The sequence below is a fragment of the Ambystoma mexicanum genome, chromosome 11 (assembly GCF_040938575.1).
Source record: "Ambystoma mexicanum isolate Mex_15411 chromosome 11, UKY_AmexF1_1, whole genome shotgun sequence".
Taxonomy (NCBI): Eukaryota; Metazoa; Chordata; class Amphibia; order Caudata; family Ambystomatidae; genus Ambystoma; species Ambystoma mexicanum.
In genome coordinates this window covers 427,193,844-427,215,410 of record NC_090934.1, presented here as the reverse complement: position 1 = coordinate 427,215,410, position 21,567 = coordinate 427,193,844, and the positions used below count along the sequence as shown (strand labels likewise).

The 21,567-nt window shown below is 45.0% G+C and overlaps 1 protein-coding gene across 1 annotated transcript in view; it reads right to left on the bottom strand.

Annotated features, from left to right (window-relative positions):
• PEX16 (peroxisomal biogenesis factor 16) overlaps positions 1-21,567 on the bottom strand; it is an 86,864-nt gene that overhangs the window by 39,908 nt on the left and 25,389 nt on the right. Inside the window, exons 2-6 of the mRNA XM_069623251.1 lie at positions 17,361-17,396; positions 16,947-17,023; positions 16,633-16,766; positions 11,781-11,881; positions 10,429-10,509 (exon numbers count right to left, since the gene is read on the bottom strand). Of these exons, the coding sequence (XP_069479352.1) occupies positions 10,429-10,509; positions 11,781-11,881; positions 16,633-16,766; positions 16,947-17,023; positions 17,361-17,396 (429 nt within the window). The remainder of the gene's footprint in view (positions 1-10,428; positions 10,510-11,780; positions 11,882-16,632; positions 16,767-16,946; positions 17,024-17,360; positions 17,397-21,567) is intronic.

The window sequence follows — 21,567 nt, the reverse complement described above, 5'->3', positions numbered from 1 at the left end:
CATTTTGAACGAAGGGCTCCCTTACCGTCACCGATTTGTCCCACCGGGGAAAGACGAGGTGGTAAACGACCGAGGAGAATCCGCTGGTGGGTTTCCCGCCACCCGAAGTCCACAAAGCCGCCGCCAAGTGAAGATCCGAAATCCAGCCGTGGTCGAGTACCGATCATCAACAGCAACACCAGACGCGCACAACCGGGCCTACGTTCTTCACTGTGTCTTCTTTGTGGCATCAAACTCTTTACATCGAGGTGAACCGCACGCCTCTACTTTGCAGGACGTCCACAATCGATCGTCGACGAGCACTGCAAAGGTCGAAGATGTTGTCTCGAGAACAGTGTTCACATTTTCTTCGAGGAATCTTGACGCCCTGCGACTCTTGCTTTAAAGGCAGTCCGCTCATGAGGAATCCATCGACGAACCATCAAAGAAGCTCTTCTAACTCTGATACATTGAGGTAGTTGAAAATTTTGACCAGGAAACAAGACTATTTTAACATTAATGAACTTTTTTTGTTAATACTCTTTATTACAGGTTGCCCAGGTGGGGGGGATCCTCACTCAGAATTGTGCCTTTGTAGAGGTGGAAAACATTCTGACATTGTTTAACTTAACTTGTCTTCCTTTCTAAGATATATGCTGATACCCTATGCTGCATGATTTTTATGCCATTATAACTGTCAGCAGTTGATGTGTTTTAAAGGGGTCAATAGCTAAGTGTGGTACAACATAGACCCTGTATATATTTGCCATGTTAGAATTGCCAGAGTATAACATGTGTTATTAGTGGGTGCATATATCTTGAACCTTATTTTTATATAAAGAACTGTGTTAGCACATAACAGTGTGTGGACATTCCTTTGTGGGGGGTTTGGGGACTGCACTGTACTTAAGAACCAGCCCGCATCACCTCCTGAGAGCTTTAGCATTGGTTGCGTGTCCATTGCTACCCTATAGACTACCTTGGCTGGGGTGCTCTGTGCTTCTATGTTGCCATATAGAGGGCAGGAGTACATATAACCCCCTCCAGTCTTTACAGGAGTAAAAAAGATCCATCAGATTTAGCTGATTTCCCCATTCCATCCGGGAAGCAGGTGAGTGCTGGGCTTGTTGCTGCTCCATTTTGGAGTTTGCAATTTTCTTTAAAAAAGTGTTTTGTAGGCCTGTGCGCCTTCTTCCCCACATCCCTCATCCCCATTGTTCCCTACCTTGGCTCCCTCTCCATCCCGCCCACGGCCTCCAAGTGGCCAAAAGTCTTCCGTTGCCAGGGTCTAGTGACCCGAGTGCAGCCACCTATTCCCATTCCATCCCTCCTCCCGCCTCCCTGCCCACCCCATCACTGTGATTGGCTATTCCAGCGCTCTTAAGCCACCTTCCCTGGGCAGCTCCCTGCCGGCAGCCCCTTCGGCTAAGGGCCCCAATGCAAAGGGCGGCTCCAACAGAGGCTGCAGATGTGTCTGCAGGTGTCAGCAGGGGAAGCAAAGGAAGCCAACAGACACCAACAAACTGTAAGTGTGGTATGGGTGGGGTGTAGAGCAATCACTCTACTCCAGAAAGCCCTTACCACTCTACCTTACCTCTCCATAACGTGATTGCCATAGAATTACAACATGCATACCTGGAGAGATTTTTGATCATCAGCCAAAAGCCAATCCAGACTGGAATGTAAATGTTGCATTGAATGACGCACGAACACACTAGCCAATGTTAGCATGTATCGCAATTGGATGTAATTCTTAACCTTAGCTTGCGTCACATCTAGACAGAAATGTGAATGTTAGCATGTACCACACTTAGATAAAACTGTGAATAATGACAAGTGCAACACTGGAATGGAATCGCAATCACTAACCTGCCTCACATCTAGACAGAATATTGGAATTAGCAAGCGCCACACTCCGATGGTATATTGAATGATACGAAGCATGACACCTAGACATAATTACAAGGACAACAATGCCAACTAACCAATCCACTAACAATTTCATCCCTCTGCATACACCTCTCAAACTCTCACCAAACAAAACCACAAGCCTAAAACGCAGCAATCCGCACAAACTTCACTACACTGCAACAACAAAACAAACCACACAAAGACTTGCACCACAGCACACGACGACTACCGACCATAAAATACCCCACGCCCAGCCAACGGACCCACCGGGTTGAGACTGTCAACAACACATCACTGTTATCTTGCACTTTTCCAGATTACTCCCACTAACTCACCCGCCTCCCTCCCCCTTTCAGAGCCGCCAGAGGACCACTCCAGTGGTGATAGTGCGCTGTACAAATATCCTTTAACATTAACATTAACTAATGGGCAGACCATGCAATATGGGCAAGTCTGGAAGTGAGCACCTGAAGATGTCACCTAGACCCTGCAAGGTCAACCGTAATGAAGCACTGCCTGCGAGTTTAGCATCAACGATGGGTGGGGAGGCGGTTGTCTCTACAAGTACAGACATAGGAGGTGGGGCTGGCCCTTCTGATACTGCTAAATGGGCTACTCTGCAAGTATAATCTAGAGGGACTCCTGCAAACATTACATTGGGTTAGAGCAGGAGATGGAGATCCCTGTAAGCATAAGCTAAAGGAGAGTGGGAGGGGTTTGGCTAGTGTAACCACAGGCATGGAGGAACCATCCAAGAATATGCTTGGTGGCCAGAATTAAAATACATTAATGTAAAAAATCCTTTGGACTAAAATGCCACAGCTGTATGAAGGTGCAAGGACAAGGCAGCACAGCATGAACTCTGCGCCCCAAAGCATGGATGTCAAACTTAAGTTCTTCATTCTTGCCCTCTCTTGAAAGTCAAAGCACTATTGCTACAGTTCTCTTTCTGAAAATCTATTCTGTGAGCACCCAATTAAAAACCTGGACGCAGGATTTTTAAGAATGAACGTTTTTCACAAATTAGTAGAAGACTTGCTTCATCATCGTACAAAGTGGCTCACATCCAGAACCTCAAAAGATATACTCTATTAGAAAAGCCTTCCATTCACTGCAAAATTAAGAAACTATTTCTCTAATATTACACTAAATAGGCATAGTAGGCCTTTGATTGCTCTTTGAAGAAGAGTTAGGAGTCACACCTACAAAGCACACTACTAGGACTAGACTTGAGTTCTCTGAGAAGAGAATGCTTTTATTTCACGGTGAAAGCATTACCTATGTGAATATTAACAGGACTGTAAAGCAAGTAACAGTTTTAAACATGAGAAAACATGCATAATTGAAATTCAAGTCAATTACAGAACACAGTCTGGTGACTTGGCTTGGGTTAAAAAAAACGTTTTTGTATTGAATAGTTGCATTGACAATTCAGAAAAAGACATCACGTCGACAAACAAATGAAAATAGCAAGTGGTTCATAGATTCTTAGGTTCTGTGTAGATTCTTTTATATTTGGTTGAGAAAAAGGGGGAGAGGTACTCGATGAATAGGATGAGGGTTAAAAAGAAATCCTTAGACTGGCAGAATTAGTGCCCATCCACTATGCCAGAATTCTGGGATTCCACGTTTTTTCACTTAAATTCTTGAACGGAAATGAACATTTATAAGAAAATTCCACTCCAAAAGGAATTTGCACAAGAAACTTTGGCGGTGGGCAGAATTTCCAAATAAAAACGAGTTCTAACCAATTAGAAGGCTAAACAACTGCTTTTGTTTCGGCATTAAATTATACCGCAGGGAGTTCCACAAAATTTGCTAACAGAACGGACAAAGAAATTCCCTCTGCTCCATCATACTGGTAGCCGTCATTATGTTGAACTTGATATCAATAAGAAAACGGTATGATTAGATGAAAGCATGTCACCAAGGTACTGAATGGACTAATTAGGGATTACTTGCAGTGTATGGATGTTTTTCAATTTAATTGTTAATTACCGTCACAATTACATGCAGTGCATTAACTATTTTCGATGATCTTAAGGAATTCCCAACAGCATCCCATCATTTATGTTAGAAACCTTCCATCTCCTCATTTGTGCCATCAAGCTATCTTACAACTAGAACTAGGTAGTTAAGCACCATGTTTCACGCCCCGCTTTCTTCCTCAGTGTCTTTTCATACAGTTGTCCTCGTTTTATAGGGGTTGTTGCTTAAATATTTCCCTCAATAGGTGGTGGTATGTAAAGACTGCATTTGTGCATAATTTCTTGAGATTTGTCTCAGTACCTACAGAACATTTTTAAAATGTCTGTTACAATTTTAGCAATCAGAGAATGTGGGGTCTAAGATCAAGGGTGCCTCCTAGATAAAACAAACATAGTATGTACTCCCTCCTTTAATGCTATGTTTTTTTACAAAAACTCTATGCCCCCAGCCGATTTAATCCCTTATTTGTCTACAACATATGCCCACCATTTTATGTGTGCTGCATTGGATCCTTTCAACATTGTTGAGGTAAGCAGTGGGCCGAGGTAACATAATGGGTATGGCAACACTTTTTCAGGTAAAGTCCAGATTCCCCTCCATAAATGTAGCACATTTGGTTAATTCCACCCCATGTGCAACTTCCTGTTTGCAGGCTCTCCTGCATGTCTTTTCTTCCCCTGGTGAAGACCTATTTGGTTGGACTGTGGACCAACACGTTAAGGATACAGGCTCGGTCTGTCTATATCTGGTGTCCCAAATTCTCCATGCCGTCTTTCCAAACATACAGAATTCCCCATATGGCTAAAGCTCTTTAGGTGGGTTTACGAATGCCTTCCTCAAGTCTATGGAGCCAATGTCTCTACTAAATGTGTGTTTGCATTAATTTCTTCCTGTTCACTGGAAAACCTCTGCTTATATGACTGTTCTGCATTAGGGCAGTAATCCAAGATAATTACTGTGCAGAAATGTGATTACCTACACCCACCATTTGTGCTGTTTGGGTGTTAAACAAAGCTGACAAAAGGATGCAGTGGAGCAAAAGAAGGGATTGGCCAAGTGCCCTTTGTGGTCATTCAAACACAGAACATGCTAAAGACTTTTTATTGTGTCTACAATCTCTTTGCAAAGGAGGAAAGAGACAAAATGATTGGCAGTGAAGACTGGAACAAGTTTGTGGGTAAGGGGAAGAATGTACCAGGAAGAAAAAGCTGGCCAAGTACAGAGCCCGAAAGCAGCACAGATGAGGAAGGAGGAGAGACTGGAAGAAAGAGGCAACGCTAGATCCCGCCGACAGAAACCATAGTGACCTGTACAGGAAATCTCAAAGCTGCATTAGGACAGCCTTGCTGAAGAGGAGGAAAGGCATAGGCCAAGAAACGCAGTGCTGCGGGACAGGGTTATGGGGGGTTCAAGGTCTGGTAAAAATAAGCATCAAGGGAAGAGCTGCAACCTTCAGGAGCAGTTTGCAGAGTAACTGCAAAAAACATTGCCAGATCAGTTTCTAGAGATGGAGAAACTAACCAATGACATACTGAAAATAAAGATAAAGCATTTATGTCGGAAATGGAAGGTAAAGTTCTGAGCAACCACAGAGACTGGAAATCTAAACAACTGATGTCTGCTGGGACTTTGACGCAAAAATCAATTGCCGGATGGAGTAAAGAGAAAAGTGTTGCAGAGTCCAACATGGAGGGAAAGTTCCAAGAACGTAAAGCTATAATGCTAGGAGGGTAACAATGCTGCCCTGGATGACATTTGAAAGCCATAGTGTGTCTGATGTCCTGTTAATTTACCCTAAAACAACAGCGTTGGATAATTATTGCAATTATTTATATCACACTACATTTGAATTCAGTGAAAAATCAATGCAGCCAAGAAAACAAAAAGACACACCAGTTTTTTTTCTACTGCTAAAAAGGGTTTTTTATACGAGTTACTGGCTTGATTACATAATAGAATTGCGGGCACCAGACAGTAATAGGCCAAATAGAAAACACTGCACTGCTTACATATTTGCATAGTTTTCACACGTTGAAAGTAGTTCATTTAAGATGGAAAAAACAATGTCACATTGTGGTACAAGTAAGATGTGTTGCTTATAGACTAGGTGTTAAAAAAAATTGCAAATATCAGTAATTTCTGCATTTGCCTGAATAACTTTAGTTGTTCATGAATTAAAACATGATGAAGCTCATCTGTTCAATTTTCAATATTGTAGGTTAGGCGAAATGATTGGATGGCATGTTTACACGTGTCAGCGTAACCCAGAACGACCAGTGGCTGATTAACAACATTTGAATTTATTGGAAAGACAAGAACATCTGCCGATTTTTAAATCCAAGAATCTCAACTTTTATGGAAATGGAAAAGCAAGCTTACTCTGCTGTTAGAAAACAAGATGGTCTTTAAAATGACTTCTCCCTCACCTGCAGTGCCTTTCTTAGTGTATCAATGACATGGACATAATTGCCCTCTCATACCAACGCTCTGCGCATAATGAAAAGGCCACTTCAGGAGAAATACTCATGAAAACTGCATTAGTTTAAATCATTGTCAATAGAAAATGTGGGGGTCACTGAAAAACATTTGAGAGGCAATGGTCTGCAAATATTGGATTCAATTTAAATGGGAGACACATTATCTTATACCCGCTGTAGATGATGTAAATTCGATCAATTTCTTAATCATTTACACTTCAGAGAACTTTCATATTAATACACTTAATATTTAAATTCCACCAAAGTGTGTAGAAACATTTATAAAACAAAGATCATTTTATTAGAATATTGTTCTAGGACGTTATATTTGTGCGCTAAAGCAATTGTTTGATTGCACAAATTAAAGCACCTAGTACAAATCCTGGGAAAGCATGCATTAAACAGGAGCACTGCAATCTGAATTATCAACCTCCACAACCATGCAGGAACACCTGGCATTTCAGATTTTAATAACTTATGTTGCCCATCTAATAGACACATTCTTAACATCTAAATTAGGAGCTTTTACTGAAGAAAAGTGTTCATTCCGACTGCCTACAGCCACTCGGTGGGTATTGAACAAGCTGTGCTTTTCTAAATTTAGCACGAACCTACATAAATTAATTAATCTGAAGGAGTTTTTTTGCCATCAATATTGATCGCAGTGGCACTAACGCTGGCGCTGACTATTTTGTAAAATATATCAAGTAAAATGGTCTTTTTTTAAATTAAGTTTTTATTGGGGAAAATAGAACACAATAGCGTACATACTCCATATCAACACAGTCTATTCCACAAAACGTTTTTCACCCCACATCTCCCACCAACCCCCACCTTCACCCTACCAAGATAAAGGGATTTCAACCAAACAACCACAGCCACAATGGGTTGGATTCCTCCGTGCCGGTGTGGACAGTGCGAAAAGTTCACCTCCTCCCTTCCATCAGGTCAACACTGTTGTGTGTTCCTCCTCTAGATCCCAGCCTGTCCCATCTCCCCACATACCCCACCTAACTCCCTGCAAGCCCTTCACCTCCCGTTTATACCCGCCAATCAATGCACATCCCAGCCCCATTTCTGCATCACTGGTCCCCATTCCTCCCTTAAAAGTACGTGCACAGTCATGGGCCAGGGCCGTCAGCTTATCCATAAAAAATATTTCTTAGTTTACGCTTCCAATCGTCATGGCTCGGAAGGTCAGCTCTTCCATTTCCCAAATTCTGGGGTATCTAAAGACATCTCTATCAGACGGGTTAACCCCAGTAGCATCTGAAGTGAGTAATGGGAGAAGCTCTCCCGTCATCTCCGACAGTCACCCCAATAGCTCCTTTCAGTAGCTCTGAATTTTCGGGCAGTGCCACCACATGTGGGCCAAGGACCCCACCTCTGTACAATGCCCTGGGACATAGTGGAGAGGCTCCCGCAAACATCTTCGAGATCCTCAACAGGTCCCGATGCCAGCGGTGCAACATCTTAACATTGTGCTCGATAGATGCTGTAAACAGGTTCCATGAAACACAATCTTAAAGATCCTGCCCCACGTTTCCTCCGAGATCTCCTTGCCACTAGGCTTGTGTCAATATTTCTTAAAATTCTGCCTATACGCCTTGTCCACCATGATCAAGACCCCATAGAGTCTGGACAAAATGCCTTTACGTGAGACCAAGTCGTCTAACTCCTTCTCAAAGGGCATAAGCAGCCTCCTGAGCTTAGGCCCACATTTCTGATCCGTGAGGTTTCCCTTAAGCCTGAGGTAGTCAAAAATCGGAATGGAATCCCTACCTAAAATGCCACAGAGTGGCAATCCAGAAACCGTTCCTCCCCAAACAACTGCCCTGCTCTCTTCAATCCAGTGCACAACCAGGCCTGCACCCCCCACAATCCCCAACGCCCAAGTCCCAGCAGAGGACCCCACACATATGTCATAGGTGATGTCCAAGAGGACTATTTTTCCATGAACCCTCCCCGCTTCCACAAGTGCCATAGGACCCGCAGCGTACTCGGCAACGCCGTTTGGGGGGGCCATAATACATCACACACTTCCCGGGTGGGTGTCCATATCTTCCAGATACGTCCAAAACTTACCCAAGTCATCCCTCATTTACTCTACTAAAACTCACAATTGGGTTGCCAAATAATACAGGGAGAAATCAGGATAGCCAAATTCCCTGTGCGCCCTTGGACGAGTGAGGGTGGTTCTTTTGATCCCGGGGGCGCCTATTCTGCCAGACAAACATACGCAAAAATGAGTGCAGATGCACAAAATAGCTATTAGGGAATTTCGTCAGGAGAGCCATAAAGTGGTACAAAAACCTGGGGAGAACATCAGTCTTTACTGCCGTCATCCGCCCATACCATGAGAGCACCAACGGACCCCATTTCTGTAAATCATTCTTGACCGTCACCATAAGGGGATCGAAGATAACTTCCGCCAGTCAAGACAGTTCCTGTGGTATTAGGATCACTAGGTTTTATATCGCCACGTTCTCCACCCCTTTCCGATAAATCTGTCTCCTATCATCAATGCAGGAGGCCCGGCCCTTCAATGCCATCATCAATGATTTAGGGGTATCAATCTTCAACCCTGACAAGATCCCAAAACATTCAATAAGAGCCAGAACTTTCAAGACAGATGACTCGACGCCACGAAGGTAACACAGAATGTCATCAGCAAACAAAGAAAGCTTAAAATCCGCCTCCCCTCTTCTAATGCATTGTATACCAGGGTGTTGACGAATTGCTATGTCCAGAGGCTCCATTGTTAACGCATACAGGAGTGGTGATAAGAGGGCAACCCTGCCTGCCCATGCCCCTAGATAGAAAAGAGGTCCCTGTAAGACAACCATTAACCTGCACCCGTGCAGACCGGACGCTGTATAGAGTCGCAACCCCTTTGCGAAAGTTGACCACTAGCCCCATTTTACCAAGAAGTGTGGACATATACCTCCATTCTACCAGATCAAATGCTTTTTAGGAATTGAATGACAGGAGGCAGGCGTCCAGATCACATTCCTGTGCAAAGTGCATTAAGTGAATGGTTTTCCGGATATTGTCCAAGCCCACCTCAGGGTTCGAAAATCAGGGGAGCTATTTTGATCCTGCTTATAGCCTAGAAGAGCTTGGTTAGCTTGACACCAACAGGCACCAGGAGCTTATTTTTGCTCCCCGGACCAACCAAACACACCTATTTGAGTTTATATCTGTTTGTTTGGGACAATCTATAAATAAATATTAGGGCCCCTCTATATGTCATTTAAAGCACAAGGTGTCATAAACAATAGACAAAAGGCTAGGTTTCCACATTATGTGAGTTAGATTTACGGAACACTATTTACTAACTTGTGGTCCCGCCATGGTAGCTCCTGGTCACTGGTTAATGCTGGATACCAAGGAGCTGCTTTCAGCTCTTGCTTATCTAAGCTTTAGTTCGACCCCTAACACCTGATCCCCATGGACCTTGGAAGGTGGGATCCCCTCCAACCTGTTTCCAAGCAATTTCACCAGTATCTTAACATCGGTATTAAGCATAAGGGATGTGTCGGCCTTGGGAATCACCACTATGAATGAATTATTTCAATCAGTTACATTTTACAAACCAGGTGTAACAATTGATAAGAGGCAACTGTTCTTTGTATTTCCCCTAGGAGGTACCTTGTAAGTATGTGCGAAGTAGATGCTACAACTTGGCCTACTTGGGCCCTAAAAGTGCCATCCACAAGGGACCCCTTGCAGTGCAGCCAGGAAACTCCCGCAACAACTGCCTTGGCCTTCTTGCAGGAAAGACAGGGTAAAGCCGACAATCAAGGGACATAGAAATTGCTGTGAACTCAGCACTGTGTAGTGTAGTATCAGACTGAACTAAATCCTGTCACAGATGTAGAAAGCAAGTCTGTGGGGACGAAAAGAAAAAGAGGAAAGATGACGGGTAACAGAGCATCATATTGATGTGGTAAGCTTCTTAGTAAAAAGCTTAAGACACATAGTAGGATGCAAGATGGCACTGTCAATGCAAAAGTACCACAGCAGTGTAAAACACAGACTTCATACCACTGAAGTGTAAGAAGACACTTACTGTCTGCGAGAGATCTCACCACCCTGCTGGATCTTCTTCCTACATAAGCCTCTTCCGATTCTTCAGACCCTGAACCAGAACCTGCAGGGAACAAAAAGCAGTGATGAGTGGGTTTAGACATGTATAGTACTGACAAGTGGACACTGTGGATGGGTTTTGAGTTTACATTCCAAACTGGAGCTTGCAATGAGTAAAAGCAAAGACTGAGCCCTGGGTTTAGACCCAGAACCTGGAGACTGAATGGAAATGGTGAGTGCTGGTTTTAGTCCGTATTCCAGGACCTGCAGGGAATTCGTTCTAAGACATCCATGGAGTGAAAGCATGGGGTGAGCACTGACTTTAGAATTAGGATCTTCAAGCAGTAAAAGCAGAGGTCGGGGTTGGAAGTAAATCCAGAGGGTGTATTCTTGTCCCATAAAGTGAAGGCAATGGGTGACTGCTGGGTTTAGACTCACGTAAATCGACGTAATGATTGGAGGAACATCAAGGAGTGACAAAAGCATGACTATGTGGATGCAGGACATGTAGGGACTAAGTGGACAAAGATTAATGCCTTTGAAACAAAGCAAAAGAAGGGCACCTGGCTTAACACCAAAAGAGCACCCAATGCAATCTTCAGAGACTAGGGAGAAAAATGTGCAGGCACCCAGAAAAGCTTGTGCCAACAGGTCAGGAGCTCATTGCTGCAGAACCCACCGCCCCAACCCCTCCCATGTCACAATAAATAACAAAAAGGAGAACCAGGTAGGTTTTAGATTAGAGATGGGCACAGCAGCTCTGTTAATTCATGAAGTAACAAACTTGCAGAAGGATACGATTTCTTCATACTTGGGAGTTGGGGGACCTCATAACAGGAACTCAACCTATGGGATCTGTATGCTTGCCAAGCTCCTCCATGACTTTCCATATAAGTGCATTATGCACGGATGAGGGCATTTCATCCCACCTACGCTACATGGATTTGGAGGCCCACTTGTACCATAATGTCCAAAACTACTTTTTAGCGCATGGTGCGTGTGATGCTTGCCAATCTAATAAACCTTGCTCCCCACAATGTGGCAAACACTATCCTTCTACAAGAAATAAGTCACCTATATGTAAAGTATCTTCGACAGGTCTTCCTGTAGGTCAGGTATAAGTTTGTATATAAGCCCTACACCATGCTTTGCTGATTTAGAGATACAGGACCTATACCAGACCCACTTCTAGTCAATCAGGACTTCTTAACTACCCAGGTTTTTCTTCATTAAATCCACCTTGTGCTAGGAGCATGGGATTTAGGGACCATGGGCCGCTACAAAAGGTAACTGGACGAAGTTTGGTGCAGATGCATGAAAGCAGGCCCCACTCACCCTCTCCCCCTAGCTGCAATTCCCGGTCCAGTGGCAGGATGGGGGGAGATGTCTGCAGGCCGGCCTTGTGGTACCAAAGTAGCAGTATCCTCAGGATGGATCTGAGAAGAAGAAAGCAGTGTTAAAAAAAAGTGCCCATTAACTAAACGGCTGCCTCTAGATAGTGCCACAGGAAACAGCAGGTGAACTGGCCATTCTTTCCAGCTCTGAGCACTGTCTCCAGGCTCACAAAACCGAAGCCAGACACATCACCAGAGGGCTGCTAGAGTAGTGTGGAAATTAGGCCTGCTCTTCTAGAACCAACGCATGACTGAAGACCCTCTGCCAAACTGGGTGGTGTTCTGATGTGCCACCTGAAGTCTCTCACCGTCTGTTTCGCTGGTAAGTCTCATCTTTCTTTGCCTCAGCAAGGGGCAGGTTTAATGTGTCTACCATTTTAATTCCCAAATGGCACGAAGACTGAATTTGTACTCTCCTACTTTTAGAGGCTTGTTACAGTGCACACAGGGAACACATGAATCCTGCAGCCCTTTTGTGACAGTTGCTACTCTGGAAACTAACTCACACTGTCAAGACTATTTCGGCCACCTGCATTAAGGTTGTGAGGGTCACTGTTCCATAGACATATTGATGGCTGAGTAGTCCAGGTTTAAACGCAACGCAGAGATTGGGGAGGTTACAAGATACACTTCAATAAGGCAACATCCACAGAAATATGTTATGCACTATAATATTTGTTCTCGTTTGAAGAGAAGTAAAACGCTGTGCAGGTTTATAGGTAGGTAAGTGGGGTCGTTTCAGTGCTCAAAGGTCAAAACCCTAACAGTAGGTATTACCTGATGCATCCAAAGTAAAACGTATCCTTTCAATGCCGCCTTTTGCGGTCAGTGCCAATGGGGCTCTGTAACTTTAGTTGGAGACTGGAGGGTTTTTAAAAGACCAACTAAACAGTCCCTCTATGTCGAAACTGGCAAAACGTATAGTTGCATTGGTGATCTAATGTCGCTGGCAAAACGTATAGTTGCATTGGTGATCTAATGTCGCTGGCAAAACGTATAGTTGCATTGGTGATCTAATGTCGCTTTAGGTATTCACAAGCAAAAACGTCCTTTTTCAGACGCAATGGAACGCGAGTAGAAGCACACGCCACACGCATACTGTAAGGATGTATGCCAACGCACACACTGGATAAGAGAAGTCTTTCCTGAATTATATCGAAGCCCTTAAAGCAGCCACGAGTTACGGGCAGTCCATTAGAAACCCTGGATAGATTAAAGCTGACCAATGAATTATGATTGAATGAATCATTTTGATTGAGAGAAGGAATGACAGTATTTTTACTGTAGAGTTAAATGCATTAATGTAGTTTTAAATGTTTAGAAAACTCAATATAGCATTGGATATAGCGTACCCACTGACTCGTATGAAGTTGCTTAAAAAGGAGAATAACGAATGAACCATAAATCTGTTTATCAAATAAATTAAATACATTTTTATTTAAAAAAGAGCTTGCTGGAATATCTAAATATTTAGATGCATGTTGTTTGATAAGATAAAACATTTCGTTAGTGAGGAGTGATCAGGCGGTTGATGTTTTGCTTGTGAATACCTAAAACGACATTAGATCACCAAAGCAACTATATGTTCTGCCAGTGCCACTGGGGCAGCAAAGGATTCATGTCCACCGAGTTAGTCTCTCATAGAATAAACGGGGGAGCTGGGCGCCTTCTAATTGACTAACCGGGATACTGGCCCCAATGCTGTGGCTTCTGCAATATTAAGTAGAAGCCTAATGTAGAGGCAGGAATCAATTCAATAGGTCTGCCTTAGAGGTCAGATAAATGCAGTTGGTCCTGACCACTACCTGTGAAAATGTAACTTCACAAAGCCAAAAAGGTCAACAGTGTTAGACATGGTCTCCAATTGGGCAGCAAATTCCCAGTGACGACAAGGGGGTTCTGCAGGCAGGAACGGCTGACAAAACACTAGAGAAAGGTGCAGATACAGGTGTGATATATGCCCAACGGAACGCTTCAACTCCTCCGAATCCGAATAATGATTTTAATATTTTTTCTGTGCTTTTGTACTAGGCCTTGGGTTTTCTCCAGTTATTGGTGTTCTGTTATTCAGAGCTCCTTCATAACGGGTCCAAGCAGGGGCGAGCAGCAAGGCTTTCCTTGGGAGAAAGAACCCGGAGCCTTGCAACTGGACTATGCCCGCTGGAAGGACCTAGAGGAAACCAACACTGGTTCTTCAGTTCCCTCTTGTTGCTGAAAAGTCTGGTATCCTCCAACACTGGCAGAGCTTTGCCAATAGACGAGTCTTGGCAAAGTGCACGGCAGCAGAGTTTCCTCGTGGTCCTCTGGTGAGACGTCTTCTCCATTCCAGGACAGACTGGAAGACTGTCCTCTCTCAGAGGTCCAACTCAACAAGTTAGAGATGCAGATTCTCAGGTTAATGTCACAGATGGCCTCAAGATCACAACAACTCTCCAAGACAGTTGAAGGATTTTTATTAGAATGTTTGAAGATCTCACTAATGGCCGACCCTCTCTCTCGTCTCCCGTAAACTTTTGCTAATCCCTAAACCCCAAGATGTTTACTAGAGATCGGTAAACTGTAGTATCCAAAAGGTCTGACAGGCTAATGGTGAGGGTCTAAAAGCAACACCCTCGTCTTGCTCACTCCCTCCAGGGTCAATCTAAATGGATGCTGACCTGGGTCTGATAAGAAGAATGTTGTTATCAAGAATTGCTGCCTTCCAATCACCCAGGTCTCACTCGGTCTCCACCTCTCATGATCACATGTTCATTTCGTTGATGTTCTTTACTTCCTTTCCCTTCCTTCTTCTATCCACCCTGCTCTTCCTCCTCCTCTCTTCCTCTCCATGTCACTATGATGTTCACCGTCTCAAGTCCGTCTACCCCTACTCTCTCTCCCCTTTCCACTTCCCTCCCCACTAACACTCCAATCCCCTCCCCACGACTACTCCACTCTGCTCTACTACTCCATGGTCCTCTCCACTATTACTCCCAGTACTACTACTCCACTCGTTTTTGTCTCCCTGTCCCACTCCTTTAACTCTCAGTCACCTGGTTCAATCACTCATGTACAGCCCTTACTGTTGAACTGAAACTCAATCCCTCTCTTCACTCACCATGCACGTACTCTCACACCCAAGTACCACTTCTCTCCCCAACCAACACCTCAGCTGGCACACGCACTCTGTAAATCTTTCTCCAAGGTCAGCTGCACCGTCTTTCCTCCACCTGGTCTCTCGGTCCATCTTCTCTCCCCTTGAACTCATCCGAACAACCCACACGGGCCCATCCCTCCCGTGTCCCTTTATTCTTCTATTCCCCGTCCCACTGGCCCTTCCGCTCAGCTGGTTCAGCTAATCAGCTAGTACCCAGGGCCAATACTGCCTTCCTCTTTCCCCTGGGTTGGGTTACAGCAGTGTGAAAACAGCAAAGAACCCCTTATGCCTTGCCTCCATGGTGAGCATGGGTCGGCCGATATCTCGCAATGGTGGCCGCTAAATGAAACGTCAATTTCAAAGTTTGTTCTTGGTCCGAGATGAGAATCCTGAAAGATGGTCCTCAAAGAGCAGCTCTCTACTTGTTGTATGTTCACCGCCACCTCTCTTTTGCTCTCGCTCTTTGGTGGGTTGCCTGCGCCACTCTTTGCCGCAAGGGTTTCTGGATGCTGCGGTCCTGAAAACGAAGAGAGAAAACCTAGCCAGCAAATGAGGAAGTAGGTACAGGGTACGGAGTGGAAATAAGTGGTACACGTTTAACCAGGCACATGTGGAGGGGGCAGAGAATGGGGCCCTCCCAACTGCCTCACCCCACCTGTGGGGCCAGCTTGAGAGGGATCCCCATCCCCCCTTCAAAGGGTTCATTCTTGACCCGGTCCCATTAAATGGGAAAATTGGCAACAGAATTAAAACTGGATTCAGACTCATTAAGGGCGCAAGGTCAGTAAGCCATTTCGAAAAAATCAAAATGTTCAGAGCCTCTCCCCAAAAGTACATTTCCAACCGCACACGCAAAAACAGCATTTGGAACAAACTGGAGTGAGGTGGTAGAGTGCATAATGTATACACCAAAGTTAAACTTTAAATACACACTGCGTCAACATTCTGTCAAAAATGCAGCTATTGAGCATGGCTTAAAATTTAGAGATCTGAAGTCAATCGGGTCAAGTTGCAAGAAAGGGCCTCCAACCGCTCTACCTATAGCTAAGCAGACAAGGTGTTCTGGCATTAGGTTGCTCAATGTGCAGGAATGAAAATACTTGCCTTGATAAAATAACCCAGCGACATCAACAAGAGACATGCAGGAGGCTCTCTCAGCCAGCTACATAAACAGGAGAAGTGTTAATTTATGAAGAGACAAGTGATTGAGTCCAGCTCTTAAGAAAAGAAACGTTATTGCTTGAAGCCTGCTTTGAAGCAGAGGAGTCCTTCCTACAGAGAAAAGAGGCACACAGGGATAAAGAAGGATTGACAGAGATGGGTACAAAGGCAGTGTGACATCCACAAACAACGTAGAAAATGGACACTGAGTGACCAATGAGGATGAACAAAGAGGTAGAGCGGACACACAGAATGAAAGACACGAATGCGAGAGTTGCAGAAACAAAAAGGGAAAAGGGGGTACATAGTAACCAAAGCAGTGGGAAACAGAAAGTAAAAGTCATACAGACAATAAAAGGGTTAGCTGCAGCAATAGAAAGTGGCATACCAAGAGAGTCATGTCCCCACCATTCGGAAAGCCTTCAGAACTGAAGCCAGTGCCTCCCCCACAGTTAGCCCACAACATCTCCCAAACACCCAAAACATAAATACATACTTCGCCAGCTGGATGAGAATGATGACTGCCCATCGGGCCACCTCGCCCCATGCCCTGGCAGCGCCCAACTCGGTGAAAACTTCCACACACTCCAGAACACTGAGCCATGTCATCAGCTTCTGCTGGGAAAGGGGCTGCCAAAAAGAGAGTAATCAGGTGAGACATGGGCATCTAAAGCAAGAATGGAAGTGGGCTCTAGAGAGAGCAACAGACTAATCAAGACACTAGGGGGAGAGGGGCAGAGAGAGCAGCAGTTGGGGGAATTGGACAGAGAAATGAGGTTGCGGGTCATGTGAAGGGCAGAGAGAACTCACCACAGGAAGGGACTGCTGCATCTGCTTCCGAAGGATCCCATCATTCAGCAGCACAAGCAGGTTAGAAGCAGAGTACACTGGGAGCAAGAGAGTGAGGCGGTTTAGTATACCAGGGGAGGCAAGCCGTGCACACCTTCCTCCATCACAAGCCTCCAACACAGCCTGCTCATCTATCATCTTTTTTGTCAAATACAACCTCCCCAAAATATCCATGCCTCTATAGATTTACAACGAATAAAACCTGCACCCAAGCACACACAAAATGACAACCAATAAACCAACAGTGTTTTACCCCACTACAAGCCACCACAAACAAACCTCACTTGCACCATACAAACTACCAAATCTAGGCCTTGAAAATTCTTGAAAATCCCACTAGACCCCTTAACGCAATAGAACTCACAAAATACATACCCAGCTCAGACAGCTCATGGGAGTCCGAGGAGCGACCTGGAAGAAGAAAATATTTCAATATTATTACAAAGGTCAAGTGAGAGGAATTGGACAACGGTGGTGGTGTTGGTGTTAGTCCAAGACACAGGAGAGACCGTGCCCCTTTCTTGAATTCTACAGGAATTCTCCAATGTGAAATTGCAAGTTACTATCCAGGCATAAAAAGATACTTACCCACTACATACTATGCATGTGCTCAGATCACTTCTTACTAACCAAGAGTCAATTACAACTAGCCAATGGGCTTGTGCAGAGTTTATATTTTGAGGCGTGATGTACATCACCCACTCCTGGTCACCTCGCCACTCATTTAAAGAACAGATTTTGCAAAGGTGCACAAGGGCTGTCTTTTCTTCTTTTGGAAGATCTAGGACGCTACAGACCCTTTTGGGCCAGTTTGTGTAGTTTTACAAGAATGCTGTCAATTCAAAATGAATTCCTGCAATGTGTAGTGCATTACGAGTATTAGTTCTTTGGAGCAGAAAGTCAGCGGATTCCTTTTTTAACCTCGCAGCATCTTCTGTGATTAATGGGAGTACAATGTACTAAGTGTGGCTGTGTCTTTATAGACACAAACATGTATGCTGACATTTAACATGTTGTGCATCTATTGTGCAGGGTGGTTATTTACAAGGGAAAACGTTGTGCAAGAGAAAGATTAGCTTCCTAATCGAAGTGCCAAGAAGCTTTTTTATAATTCTAACCAAGACAATGGTGTTCAAAGACAAGGACGGCACTTAGAGTGTTAGACAAAAGACAGGACATATAACTAAGAGTTTGCAGTGTTGCATCAACCAATAAACGTACAGATATAAGCCTGGAGGATGCTTACCTGCTGTAAACTGTAATTGGTTATTTATTGCGCGCTTAATACCCAGAGGTTTCTAAGCGCGGACCCTGTGTTGCTCTGCGTCCTCTTGCTTCCAAGGAGAGCGCTTTGCCCCGGAGCTATCCTCCCGAGATACGTGGCCATTTATCATTGGAACGTACTGAACTGATCTGCCTTGCCCTGCCTACTTTCCAGCAAAGGTGCGATATGCGTTTCCCTTTAAATAAGGGAACGCTCCTGAAACGACGCTCTGCCAGAAAAACAGGGCTGTCTGCACTCTTAATGCTCTCTTCCAAAATCTTCTCATTGCTAGACAATTGCACTCTTTCCAGGTGGAAAGGTATTGCACACCAAACAGTGGTACATCCTTTCGAAACAATGTGGCTTACATATACAGAGTCCTCTTTCCACCTCATTAAATTACAAAAGACTTGCTCATAAAATCTCGCTTATGCAACAGCAACAACAGGCATTTTATACTTTGCCGACACCTGCATGGCAATGGGTAAAGATACACTGGCGTAACATTTACGTACTACGAAAATATACAGCTTTGCCAGGGGGACAAGAGGCAACACAGAAAGGTGAGGCAGCTACAGATACGAGTGGATTCTGATTTTTGTTAACACATTAATATGCAATAGGTTGGTCTTGCTCGATTTACTAGCACCTGGGGCGTCGCGGGTAGGAAAACCTTGAGGCATGAGTACAAGTCACCCTGGCTCGATTTCGACCCCCCCGCCCCCCTATTTTTCTGAAATATGCAACAGAATGTTAACTTAAGTGAAGAGCTCCCTGGCCAAGCAAATCTGTGATTGGAAGCTCAAGTTTTGTGTTTTTCCTGGCTGCTCTTCCTGCTTCTAAAATCGAAGTAGGATAATCCAAAAATGAATCCGGCTGATTTGTGTTAAAAAAAAAAAAAAAGTTGCTGTAGCTGCTTGAAGTCGGGATGTATTAGAGAGATCAACAAACTGTACACAGCAGCCTAATTCCTCACAGTGGAGATGGGGAAATGTCGCACGCCTCTGTGACAAATCCGATGCCTGTCTCTGGAGGTGCTGGATCATGGGCTGGCTGCAGGGGCCAGGTGCCACCAGACACAGCGCTCCGCGGGACCACCCCACCATAGCCCAGCTCTGTGGCAGGCGACTGTGGCAGATGGTCAACCCATGCAGAAGGGGTTCCTTCAAGGGATGCACCAGGAGGTAGAGTACCACGCTGTTGACATGCCTGGTCGGTTATCGTCATGTAACCTGATCCTCAACCCATGCAGAAGGGGTTCCTTCAAGGGATGCACCAGGAGGTAGAGTACCACGCTGTTGACATGCCTGGTCGGTTATCGTCATGTTACCTGATCCTCAACCCATGCAGAAGGGGTTCCTTCAAGGGATGCACCAGGAGGTAGAGTACCACGCTGTTGACATGCCTGGTCGGTTATCGTCATGTAACCTGATCCTCAACCCATGCAGAAGGGGTTCCTTCAAGGGATGCACCAGGAGGTAGAGTACCACGCTGTTGACATGCCTGGTCGGTTATCGTCATGTAACCTGATCCTCAACCCATGCAGAAGGGGTTCCTTCAAGGGATGCACCAGGAGGTAGAGTACCACGCTGTTGACATGCCTGGTCGGTTATCGTTACTTAACCTAATCCTCAACCCATGCAGAAGGGGTTCCTTCAAGGGATGCACCAGGAGGTAGTGTACCACGCTGTTGACATGCCTGGTCGGTTATCGTCATGTAACCTAATCCTCAGAGTAGAACGAGCAAGAGTGCAAAAGTTGTTACGGCTGTGGGATTGGTGACCTCCAGTTCAGGAGCTTGCAGAACAACATGGCGAGAAGGACACTGGCAGAATCTGGGAGGAAAAAGGGCGCAAGGAATAGGGCACAGGTTGGACAACGTTGTGAGAAGGTGACGGGCAGAAGCTCCGACAAGGAGCTCAGCAGGGGTTATAGGTAGGATGGGTGGAGAAGAGGTGGGGAAGAAAAAGGTGTAAGGAGTTGCGAGGAGGAAGGAGGTGAGAGCACTAATGTGGAGAGAAGTGCAGGTAAAGGAGGCGGCAGAACAATACAAAGAGAAATCCAGAGAGTTTGGAGACCAAACACAGGAGGTACATGGGCAGGTGAGTGAGTAAGACAGGGGAGAGGACAGTGGGGGATCCGGACTGCAACTACGGCATGCCCATTGTCAATGATGCAGACGAGGGCAAGAGTTAGTGAACAGAGATGACACCCTTAGACAGGGAAAACTCAAATATAGAGAAGAGCAGGTGTTCCATTACCTAGTGGAAACTCTGTAGTTGCTACTCCTTTCTAGGCCCCAGTTACCATGCCTGTCGAAGGCCTAGAGTGTGGGTGCATGCAGACAAGGAAGGCCCATAAACAGGCCTACTGTGAAATGAAGCGTGATGGCCAGGATAAGATGTACCTCTGCGACAAGAGAGAAGTGCCAGTGACCACATAAACACCTGAGATTGTGAGTGACTGAGCCTATTCCCAGCCCCAGGACGCAACCCACCCCCTCCCCCCCTCCCTCCCCACTCCTCCACATCCCCGAAAGCGATTTGAGGAACTCCGAAAATGTAAAATCCATGGGGAAATCATCTGGTTACTACTGGACCCTGTTTGCCGTAGCTTTCTATAGTTCATTTGGCCCAATTCTGTAAAATAGCCTTTATAAATCCTGCTGTACTACTGCAGGTTTGTGCCCGCCAATTGTTGATCCTCTGCTTAGTGGTAACTCCCTCTACCTTGAAGCACTCCCTGGCCTCATCTGCGTTTTACTAGACATTGTTAGCCGAGTTGCTCTCCTTAGTCAGGCCTTGCAAATTAAGAATCCCACTGGACCCGCAGGGCGAGTTCAGTCGTTTACATACTAAACTCAAGAGAAATGCACTCACCCCATGGTGAAGGTTGACAAAATATTTAACAGTGCTTTCTGCAAAAAGGTGCTTGTCACCATAACCACACTTCAAATTTGGTGCAATGCTGCCACCCAAAGGCAAGTCATGCATAGTGAAACGTATTTGTATTGTTATTATATACTGTAAACAAAGTTTATTTGCATTAAGTTTCAAATAATCATTTCAATCATGCCATACTCGCCAGCAAAGTCGGGTACCATGCAAATGGTACTTGCCCTTCATAAAATAATCTCACCAATGCAAGTGGGCTAGTAGATTTTGCAAGTCCTACCTTAGTCCCTTATTTGCCATGGGAGTGTACAAGGGGAGCACTGCAGGGGAATTTAAATTTGTGCTGGACACAGCAGGGCTGCCACACACACACAAGCAGTTTTATCTGCCTAAGAAGCAGGGCGATCTTATGGGACCTAACGCT